Source organism: Oryx dammah, unplaced genomic scaffold (assembly GCF_014754425.2).
Source record: "Oryx dammah isolate SB20612 unplaced genomic scaffold, SCBI_Odam_1.1 HiC_scaffold_5, whole genome shotgun sequence".
NCBI lineage: Eukaryota > Metazoa > Chordata > Mammalia > Artiodactyla > Bovidae > Oryx > Oryx dammah.
The window spans coordinates 15,660,115-15,672,303 of record NW_024070189.1 but is presented as its reverse complement, the minus strand read 5'-3'; the positions used below and the strand labels follow the sequence as shown (position 1 = coordinate 15,672,303).

Sequence of the window (12,189 nt, the reverse complement as noted above, 5' to 3'; positions counted from 1 at the left end):
ATTAAAAAAAAAAGATTCACGAGTAAGGTCTGAAATGATTCATCACTGCAACTACTAACTGTGATTTTGCTCAAGTTATTGAATCTTTATGTCTCAAGTACCCTCCTCTACAAAACAAACTTAATTCCAGCTACTTCATAATGCTTTTGAGATTCATAATGCTTTTGAGATTAAATGACAAGCCAGATAAAAATGCCAAGCACAGTAGTTGGCATATAAATGCTTCATTCCAGAGTCTAATAATGATGGTCTTTCAGGTTCTTGGAACAAAACATTCACTGAAAATAACAAACTGTAGGATAAAACTTTGCTACTCAAAGTGTGGCCTGTATACCAGCAGAACTGACGTTCTCTGGGAGGCTGTCAGAAATGCAGAATATCAGGCCTACTGAATTAGGTTTAAACAAAATTATGGGGTAATTTCATTTCACGTTAAAGTTTAATAAGCAGTGGGATAAAATATAAGAAGCATATATTCTTAAAAGCACTGGCTAGCTGACAAGATATTAAGGACTTTTCAAGCCAAAACTAAAAGGGAAAACTGAAATCCACAGAGGTATAAGTGAAGGAAGTCAGTTTGCAGTTCCTAAAAAATTTTAATTTTCAGTTTGAAGGACTTGTGGGTGAGAAATTAGAGCCCAGGACTCACACAAGGAGCAAGTATATAGGAAATCTGCATCAAAATAAGCTGGGATTCCCCCACTCCTGGCCAAGGAGCTACACACTCAGATTTAAGGTGAATCAGAACTAGACCAGAATTCAAATGACCCTGAAAACCCAGGCACACAGTAGCCTGTATGTCCAGAAAGCTCAAGCTATAAACCTTCTTTAAGGTGGTTCCAGATTGGTGGAGCTCCCAAGTACTGGCATTAAAAAGTACAACTTCTTTCTATAGAAAGGTACCTTAATACTAGGCCTCAAATTATTTCCACAAACTATCTTCAAGTTTACATGGTCAATCAACAAACAAGGCCAGTATGAAAACCAATAGAAATAACAAACAAAAACAGATGTACACAGACTTCAGATGCTGGAATTACTACATGTATTAAGTATTCAAAACATAGTAGCTACTACTATAATGTTTACTAACTAGTTATGTAAAGTATAAAAGACCATATTAACCATAGAAATTAACAAAATACTTTATTGACTCTTGAAAATACCTTGCTGTTATGAACTAACAACAGTGAAAATCCCTTTTATGGAACATCAATGACTTCATATTTAGCCTTATATTTTTAGACATAAGCATTGTTCTAGTTGTTACTTTATCTTTAAGAAACTTAAAAAAAATTATTTGGGGTGTTCTGAAACACAATAGCAATGCTTCCGAACTATGAGCTGTGCTTAGTGGATCAGTTGTGTCCAACTCTTCCAGATCCCATGGACTGTAGCCTGCCAGGCTCCTCTGTCCATGGGATTCTCCAGGCAAGAATACTGGAGTGGGTGGCCATGCCCTCCTCCAGGGGATCTTCCCCACCCAGGGATCAAACCCAGGTCTCCCGCATTACAGGTGGAGTCTTTACAGTCTGAGCCCCCAGGGAAGCCCAACTTAATCTCTATATATTCAAAAAAGTCCACCTCCTTCTTTGTATATTCCATAACACTCCAGCAGCACAACAGTACATGGAAGAAACTCAGTGTACTACTTGCTGAGTAACTAAGGAATAACTTCATTAAATAACAGAACTCCCTCGCTGTGTTATTTTCCAGAATGATAAGAGCAATATTTTAAAATTACATATTACAAAATAAGCTACTTTACCTTTGGTCAGAAGTTAGAACGTTACTCACCTTCGCATTTCGTTGAGTATACTGGGCAACCACTCGGGACAACAGGGACCAAAGAGCAGGATCAGCTGGGTTACTGTAACAATCATCAAAAGCAGAGGGCTTAGAGATGGGAGTTACTTTAACCACAAAAAGTACAAAAAAAAAAAAAGTCAACATTTTATTTAGTACCTAAGTTAAAAATCTTTTAAATATCTAAAACTAGTTCAAATTAATTGTCCACGTGTGGTTGGAAGTGTCTGAATTTTTAGAAAGAATATTTTATCTCTTTATTAAAATAAGAAAGAAAAATCAGCAATGTGATGAATACAGAGGCATGAGATCCAATCAGGAAAGGTTAAAGAAATTTAATATGTCACGTTCAAAGAAAACACAGAGATCAGAATTATGGAAGGAAAATAAACTACAGATATAACACTTTTCTGTTGAAAATAAAACAAATAACCACTATACTAATAATAACAGCTTTCTACTTTCCAAATTTTGAATATATTAATGAATGCTGAATGACCAGAAAACTCCTAAAACCATTAAACTGACCAGTATCAAATAAAAAACTGACAATATCACCAACTTAAGAGTTTGTAAGGATTTTCATACAAAAAAAGGTTTGGGCCTTAATCTGAATAAAGGAAAATTTTCTGTTCTTTTTGTATCACCTGAATTTTGTATTTAAATCACTAGACATGAAAAAATTGTCAATTATCTGGTCCTATATACAGTTTCATAAAACCACAACCTGGTTTCCAAATATACACAATTACCTCATTGTATAATCTTAATTAGGAAGATCCCCTGGAGGAGGGCATGGCAACCCACTCCAGTATTCTTGCCCAGAGAATCCCATGGACAGAGAAGCCTGGTGGGCTACAGTCCATGGGGTCGCAAAGAGTCAGACACACTGAAGTGACTTAGCACACAGGCAAATAATCTTAATAAGGTCTAAACAGCAAAGACAATCTCATCAAGGACAACTGGACCCCAAGTTCACAAATACAGAATTTACCTGTGAACAGCCTTGGCTGCTTGTCTCTGCACTGCCACACTGCGGCCTTGCAAGGCATAGATGGCTGAAGTAAGAAGGCTCCTCTGATAATCACTATTCTGTTTGCTGTGCTTCAGTAACTCATTAAGCGCAGCCTTTGACAGTGTAGCATCCTGCATTGCCAATCCGAGAGCACACAGGGCTTGAAGGCTTTCCGTTGTTGGTTCCTTTAAGATAGAGCTGTAAACATATTTTTAATTGCCTATTAGCCGTGAGTACAATAGCCTGTAGCTATTAGAACACACTGAACAGCAGAAAAAACAGTGTACCTATAGATTCACCAAACTATGGCCCAGCTCTATGATAAATATAAAACTAAGCTCCATGGTTTCTAGGAACTGTAACTTCCCTGAATTTCTGAAGCAGTTAGAAGGTACCAAGGGCCTTCATAGAGCATCAGTAGCCAAGTTTCTTTTCTGGTCATTTTACCTACGTTTAGAATCAAATACACAGCACAGTCTCTTTGGGTCTCACAGTTCTGGGTAAATAATTAAAATAATTTTGCTAAAATCTTTGGTTTCAGTAAAATCCTAAAAGGTATGAATAATAAAGAAAAATCCTTAATCTAAGATCTGATTTTTATCATTTGCAAAAACATTCTGTCATACTGCTCTGTGGTATTTGAAACCAGAGCTAGTATATATAAGTACAAATACAACCTATATCCACCATATTCCAAGTGAGCATATTTATAATTGAAGGAGAATTTAAATTGAGTATGTAAGCATCCAATTTCTTTTTTCTTCAACTGTGAAATTTTATGAAGGTAAAAGTCACTAATGTTAGGAATCCTTATTAATTTAAATGAAGAAAACAAGCTCTTTACAAACTTAATACAACTTCTAATATAATTATGAATGTGTACTGTAACAAAACAAAGGAATTTTGAAAAATCTGTTAAACAAAATTCATTAAAATATAATAGAAATACTTACAACACTACAAAATATCACACACCTACCACTATGTCTTTCTATTGTTGGGGTGGGAGGATAAATTGTTTGGAATCTGACTTTGACAAACAGTTACAAAATCATGAATTTTCATGGGCAGCTCTGGATTAAACTTAAAGAATCTACAGGAACTCTTTTTACCATAAAGGTTAATGGAGGCATCCGAATATGGAATAGTATCATTTAGTAAGTCATTTCCATCAATACAAATAACCCAAACTGTAAGTTGGACATCAAGGAGATCAAACCAGTCAATCTTAAAGGAAATCAGTCCTGAATATTCATTGGAAGGACTGATGCTGAAGCTGAAGCTCCAATACTTCGGCTACCTGATGCAAAGAGCCAACTCATTGGAAAAGACCCTGATGCTGGGAAGGATTGAAGGTGGGAGGAGAAGGGGACAACAGAGAATGAGACAGTTGTATGGTATCACTGATGCAATGGGCATGAACATGGGCAAACTCCGGGAGATGGTGAGGGACGGAGAGGACTGGTGGGCTGCAGTCCATGGGGTTGCAAAGAGCCAGACTCAACCAGGCGACTGAACAACAACTAACATCAAAAGAAGACATTCTAATCTGTGTCTTGGTTCAAAAGGGAAAACCCCTACCAACTCTAATATTTATTACTATACAAAATCTAAATTATTACTGGAATGACTACATCCCATTAGGCTCACATGTGCTGAATGCACAGTACCTGCAAGCTGTCCTGTACCACGTGCTATGGACTTTACATGTAATTATTTATATCATAAATTCTATGATGCTGGAATCAGATTTTTCCCCTTATATATTGAATTTATGCCTATTCCCCTTAAGCACCTAGGACACTGCTTAGTTCCCAGCATATGAATGCCAAACAAGATCAATAAAGAACTGGAATCCTAATTTTTCACAGAATGTCAGTCAGAGAACAGAATCCAAGGGGCAGGAAAGGGAGCAGTTTGAAAGATGACACACAGAGAACCAAAAGAAAGAAACACAGATCATATAAACTACTTAGTTGGGGATTCAGTAACACAAAAAAAAGGAGATAAAGGCCTTCTCTCACAAGAGAATGAGAAAAAAATAAGATAACATTCTATTATTTTTCTCTACTTCCTCCAATGTTCAAAATGGTTTTGGTTACTGTTTTAAATAGTAACCCAATATTAATCTGAGTGAAAGTCAGTAAGTCATGTCCAGCTCTTTGTGACCCCATGGACTGTATAGTCCATGGAATTCTCCAGGCCAAAATATTGGAGTAGGTAGCCATTTCCTTCTCCAGGGGATCTTCTCAACCCAGGGTTCGAACCCAGGTCTTCCGCATTGCAGGTGGATTCTTTACCAACTGAGCCACCAAGGAAGCCCAGATTAATCTAATCATATCTAATTTGGGGTTACTTTTGCTCTTGATAATTTGCAGCAATATATTAGCATCTATGATTCTTTTGGGGGCTTCCCAGGTGGCCTCAGTGGTAAAGAACATGTTTGCTAACGCAGGAGACATAAGAGATGCAGGTTCAATCCCTGGGTCGTGAAGATCCCCTGGAAGAAGGCATGGCAACCCACTGCAGTATTCTTGCCTGGAGAATCCCATGGACAGAGGAGCCTGGCAAGCTACAGTCCATGGGGTCCAAAGAGTTGGACATGACTGAAGCAACTTAGAACACACATAATTCTTTTTCCCAAGCTATTTGCAAATTTGGGTCTTCTCAACATGAGTGTATCCATGTAAAGTGACTAAGATTTTTAAAATTCTGACTGGTTTTCTCAAAATAGCTAAGAGAAGGAGAATGAATTGTTTACTCATTATACAAGAAAATTACTTTAATCAGGATAAGACAAAAGTATCACAATGAATAAACAAAGACAAAGCTTATCCTATAAGAAGTCATCTTGACCTAGTTACCATCTAATCATTGTCCCCCTATCTTTGTAGGGGAGCATAATTTGGAGATGCATGAAGGCACTTTTTTGGTTTTCACAACGAATGAAAAAAGCAATTAGTGTGATGGGAAACAGGGATGTGATCTTCCTACAAAGGAGTGGAAAATTTCTGTACTATGAAGATCTGTACCACTAAAAACACCAAGAGAGCACTCACTGATAACCACTGGCCAATAGCATACATTAATCATCTACTGCTTTTTAAGGAATTAAGGTCAACTTTCTCAAAAAAATTTCAAAAAGTACCTTATAAACAACCACATATATCAGAGACTACTACTTTATTAAATTATCCCCCAAATACAGAAATAGTTACAAGTTATACTGGTGTATATATACTTTCTTTAGACTTAACTTTATCAGGTTAACCTGAAGAGGGAAGAGAAAAAACAATCTCTTTGGGAACCCACTGGACTGAAAACAAGCCAGTTATGACTGCCTTCATTAAAATTTTATAACTCTAAGAGAACAGCTGATCAATTACTGTTTTAAAAAAATAAATAATACCCACAGAGTACAGATGGTTTTCAAGAACTGAATGAATTCAGAATTAAGAATGAAGCCATGATCTCTAGCTAACCAGGTGAGTCTGATCCCTTCTGTTCACCAAAAAGTTCCTAAAACATTAAGAAATTCATTTTATGTTGCTTCCAATTTTAACCCAATATTTTAAAGTATCTGGTCATTTGAGTGTTGATGTTGACTATACATACCATTTGAATAGCAATGTCTTGGCTACGTCCATTTTTCCTTGTTTATACTCTGCTATTGCCAGAGCCGTCAAGATATGAGCTTTGTCTTGCTCTGATTCAACAATAGCCAAGGCTCTCTCATACGCTGTTACACAGAATTAGAAACAAAAACAAAACAATATAAAAGCAATCCTGAATGACAATGATGGGATTTTTCCTTTCCTAATCCTATTTTTTAAAACGTCTAACTAAAATTATATCTTATTATGTCCTTGATCTCGTGAAAAGAATAAAAATTTATAATAATCTAACTTGGTTTAACTGTTCCAAGGTGATTCTGGGAATATCATTAAGATTATCATGTGATATTCCTCAATTCTCATCTTTAGAATCTATAGGCAAGTCTGAGTCACTATCTTCAAAAGAAGTGGAGACCTACAAGCATTGAGATATGACCCAAATTTCCATGAAGAAACAAGCAACTCCATTAAACAGTTCTTACAGTGAGCTGCACACACACATAGGCTGGGCCCATACATGGGAAAATGCACTCAAGGAGCATTTTTGGAAAAACCAAAATATTATTATCACAAACAATGTTTGAGCTCTTTGTTTACCAGAAAAGTACACAAAAACACTGTGGAGTAGTAAATACTTGCTTTCAGTGAAAGTGAAAGTCACTCAGTCATGTCTGACTCTGCAACCCCATGGACTATACAGTCCATGGAATTCTCCAGGCCAGAAATCTGGAGTGGGTAGCCTTTCCCTTCTCCAGGGGATCTTCCCAACCCAGGAATCGAACCCAGGTCTCCTGTATTGCAGGCAGATTCTTTACTAGCTGAGCCACCAGAGAAGCCCAAGAAAACTGGAGTGGGTAGCCTATCCCTACTTCAGGGGATCTTCCTGACCCAGGAATCGAATCGGGGTCTCCTGCATTGCAGGTGGATTCTTTACCAACTGAGCTATCAGGGAAGGCCATTTGTGATCTTGGGTCTCAGTTTCCTCACCTAAATAATAAAGGTAACATTCAGTTCATAAAACTGCTAAAAGAACTATTCATCATCATGTACTAAATGAAGGAACAGATAAAAAGTACCTATTATATCTCTTGTCAGATTTTTAATAAACACTACAGTCCCGACCAACATCTTAGTATTATACCTTTCTGTGTATAAGCTCATTATGATTCAAATTCTCAGCTCTGGAAAAGCAGGATGTATCCTTAAGCTTTACACAACATACTTACCTTTGCTGCTCTCCTTATACAGACCCTTCATAAATAAAGCTAATGCGAAACCTATGATGTCTTCTAACTCCTCAAGGGGTGTTGACTTAAAAGCCTGGATAGCTTTATCATATTCACCAATGGAACTAAGAAGCAAAACATAACTTACTTTTAATATCAAAAATCATTTTGGCTTATATCATCAAAATACAGAAATATAATTATACTAAGGTTCTTTTAACAACTTAACCTACTTCATCTCTCAGTGTTAAAGCTGCAGAAAAGACTTACATTAAAATAGAAGGCATACCACTTATTTCAAATAGGATATACCAGAGGGATTTAACTTCACACTTTGCTTCTTTTAAATTATATGTGAAAATGAACAGCTCTGCTGAACTACAACTGGTCTTTTTTTTTTTTAATAAACTTAAACTCTTAAGTTATAAAAATAATTTCCAGTTGACCTTTACAATAATTTTTAAGCTTAATACATTAGCTAAAAATTACCCTGTGACCATGGGTTTAGCATCATTGAAAAGCTTAGCAAGTCATAATCAAGCCCAGCCTTTGCGTAAACTGCACATCCATTTTTTTTGAAGGGCATATAGATATACTAAAATTCCACAAAATCAAACATTATCTTCTCTGTATTTAATATGAATTAAAGTAAAAACTGCAACATATAATACTAGAGTAGAATGCCTTTTAACAACAACAGCAACAAAAAAAACCTTTTGTTTATTTGAAAATAAAGAGATGTTGCCACCACCTGGAATACACACACTGTACCTTTGAGACTCTTATTTCTGTTATGTATCACTATATTCAGAAGCTTGCTTCTATTTTTAACCTGATTTTGGAAATCTTTTTAATCTTGGAAGAGTGGCTGGGAGTTAAAAATATGGGCAATATTTGCTTCTAAAATTAATTTATGAAGGTAAAAGAATTTAAAAATCAAAAGCAAATTTTGACAAATATTTAATGAAGGGAAGCAGACTGACTACCTTAGATGTTTATGGATACACACATGTATTTTTTAAAGTATTTTTTTAATGAACACTGTCTTCAAACATTTGATTACTTTTGTAGAGAAGACTGGGGGATACAAGGGCTTCAACTTTATTTGTAACTTTTTTTCTTTTCTTTTTAAGGAAACCTGAAGACTATCAACAGAATTTTAAGATCTGTTCTATTTGAAGGGTAACTAGTCACCGAATTATGCTCCATACTCTTTACTGTATTTTGCATGTTTAATATATTTCATAATAAAAACAAGTTAAAAAGAAATCAGATGACCTGATTTTAATGGGAGGTATAAATTTTCTTCTAAAATAGTTACATTATATGAAACATCTAAGTAAAGCAAACAGATACTTTGTTCCATACAGCTTCTAACAACAAAATCTTGGAAGTGACAGTTCCATCAACTTCTAAACACACAGTTTAAAGGAATTAAAAGGAAAAACAATCAAAACAGGGAAATTTTTCTATCTACAGATACCAGATATGATTCAGTTACACGGTTATAAAAGAACTGACTACCTCTGATTTTCTGTGTAGCTCCTTAAAAAGATGTAGGTACTAATACCAAAATACCAAACTATAGGTCTAATAAATAAAGTGTTTCAAACAGGAACATTCAATTTTGGGGGCAGCTCTCAATCTGAGGTGAATCTCCTCAACTTGAGCCCAAAACCATCCTCCCACTAACACTCCTATTGTCCAGACCTAGTTCTATCCTATGAAACAACTGGTTTCCTACCTTTTTTAAAAATCTTTTCTGAAGTCAGAAGTCACAGAGAATCTAAAGAAAATTATATTGCTCTCTAGCCATCCTCAAAATGCACACACAAAAATTTTTGTGTACTATCTCAAAAGGGTTTCTGGACCCTTAATCCCACTCCCAGTTTAAGAACAGACATCAAATCAGAATAAATCGAATTCACTTTCAATTAACTAGCCTTCTGCTATCAGAAAGAGTAACTGCCTCTTCTGTCTAGCTCACAACCCTCAGTTCTGAAGCTGCTCCTCCCAAAGGACTCTGAGGCTGGGACTGGAAACTGTCACCACAGCTTGGGACAGTAGGAGTGATGCGCCCTGGGCAGCTGTCATCACTGTGCTCATTCACAGTCGTCCCGCTCTTCTGGAGACTGGACATCACTCAACAGCTCCACAGCCTTCACCAGAAAAACCTAACAGATCCACAAAATCAATGGGGAAAAATATGCTTACCATAACAATCTGCCATAATTTCTTACTGTAACATAATAAGCATCTCGGTCTTCTGCAGTCTGTAACAACAAAATTGCCCTTTAAAAAAAGGACAAAGCATTTAAAATTATCTATGTGCAATAGCATTCTTTCACTCTTCCTCCTTAACAACCCGTAGATTTTTGTTTTCATTTAATTATTTAACTAGTTCCATAATAGCTTATTTATATTTTATTAAATTGGTACCACAAAAGCACTTAATAGATTTTAGAATGTTAAGAAAATAATACAGTGGCCTCTTGATACGTGAAATCACTTATCATACTTGAGTTTTAAATATTCCAAAAAATTTAATCCAAATGTGGGAAACAATTGTGTCGGTGTTTTAAAGTTTCGACACGTTTGAAGTACATGGAATTTGATGTACACAGTACACTCTTAAAATTATTTATATACTAGCAGTTCGAGGTAGGGACTTAGGAAATTGAGTGCTTTCATGTGCCTTTACCCGTTACATACAGAAAGACATTCAGGCAACCCTGAATTCAGAGAAGGGAATGAGTTATCAGGAGTCCTGAGAGGTTTAGAATAGTACAACATGCTGACAGCCCATCTACCTTCTCACACTGAGTCTCCTCTGGGCAAGCAGGGAAGTGTCTCAACAACTAAAGGAGTTGGATATTTAATAATACTTTCTTTTTTCTTCTGTTTTTCTGTTTAAAGATTAGCCAGGGAGAAATATCCAAGAAAAGCTTTTAATGTCTTTGACATTACATGAAAAACAAGGCTGCTGCTGCTGCTAAGTCGCTTCAGTCATGTCCGATTCTGGGCAACCCCATGGATGGCAGCCCACCAGGCTCCACTGTCCCTGGGATTCTCCAGGCAAGAACACTGGAGTGGGTTGCCATGTCCTTCTCCAATTCATGAAAGTGAAAAGTCAAAGTGAAGTTGCTCAGTCGTGTCTGACTCTTAGCGACCCCATGGACTGCAGCCTACCAGGCTCCTCCGGCCATGGGATTCTCCAGGCAAGAGTACTGGAGTGGGTTGCCAGTGCCTTCTCCGGAAAAACAAGGCAGTATTATAGAAATAGTAATAGTAAACTACCTGTCATAGTAAAAACTATACCTGCAGTTATATTAATACCCAATTTGTAATTTCAAGTCACAAACACTTGTTTAAGGCAGAAAACAAGAGTGGTAATAAGTCAAGAATAAGTGGTGTATATCCAGGTGACTGTGAAGTGGAGTGAAAGTCACTCAGTCGTGTCCGACTCTTTGTGATCCCATGGACTATACAGTCCATGGAATTCTCCAGGCGAGAATACTGGAGCGTAGCCTTTCCCTTCTCCAGAGGATCTTCCCAACCCAGGGATTGAACCCAGGCCTCCCACATTGCAAACATATTCTTTAACAACTGAGCCACAAGGGAAGCCCAAGAATACTGGAGTGGGTAGCTTATCCCTTCTCTAGTGGATCTTCCTGACCCAAGAATCTAACGGGGGTCTCCTGCATTGCAGGAGGATTCTTTACCAACGGAGCTATCAGGGAAGCCTAGGTGACTGTGGAGTTGCAATTTTAGACAAAGGTAAAATCAGTGTTAGACTCGCAATATTTGTGATTAAAACGTATACCAGAAAAAGGAGCAAGCATTCTAAAGCTGCCTAGTTTCTCTGTTTTGGCTTCCCTTGTGGCTCTGATGGTAAAGAATCCACCTGCAATGCAGGAGACCCAGGTTCGATCCCTGGATCGGGAAGATCCCCTGGAGAAGGGAATGGTTACCCCTCCATTTATGAGGAGCTTCCCAGGTGGCACTGGTGGTAAAGAACCAGCCTGCCAACGCAGGAGACCTAATGAGACGAGGGTTCCATCCCTAGGTCAGGAAAATCCCCTAGAGAAGGGCAGGACAACCCCCTCCAGTATTCTTGCCAGGAGAATCCTATGGACAGAGGAGCCTGGTGGGCTTTGGTGCATAGGATGGCAAAGAGTTGGACATGACTGAAGTGACGTAGCATTGCATATTTCTCTGTTTAAAAGTCCTGTTCGTTGTATTCTGTCAAATCTCTACAGTTTCTTTATTGGTAACTTTACTGTGGTGGTTAAAGAAATAGTATTGTGGGTTTTCATACACCTCTCCCTGACGCATACGCCTCCCCTCCAGACACATGCCTCCCCCACACACATACACACCTCCCACACACACACACACGCCTCCCAGACACACACACGCGTCCCCCCACACACCCACATGCCTCCCCCGACACACACACGCCTCCCCCGACACACACACACGCCTCTCGCCCCCATACACGCCTCTCCACACACACGCCTCCCCCCCC

The 12,189-nt window shown here is 37.8% G+C and overlaps 1 protein-coding gene across 1 annotated transcript in view; it reads right to left on the bottom strand.

The window, feature by feature from the left end:
- TTC37 (tetratricopeptide repeat domain 37) overlaps nucleotides 1-12,189 on the bottom strand; it is a 110,417-nt gene that overhangs the window by 43,284 nt on the left and 54,944 nt on the right. The window contains exons 29-33 of the mRNA XM_040241501.1: nucleotides 9,876-9,953; nucleotides 7,662-7,786; nucleotides 6,437-6,560; nucleotides 2,801-3,019; nucleotides 1,798-1,870 (exon numbers count right to left, since the gene is read on the bottom strand). Of these exons, the coding sequence (XP_040097435.1) occupies nucleotides 1,798-1,870; nucleotides 2,801-3,019; nucleotides 6,437-6,560; nucleotides 7,662-7,786; nucleotides 9,876-9,953 (619 nt within the window). The remainder of the gene's footprint in view (nucleotides 1-1,797; nucleotides 1,871-2,800; nucleotides 3,020-6,436; nucleotides 6,561-7,661; nucleotides 7,787-9,875; nucleotides 9,954-12,189) is intronic.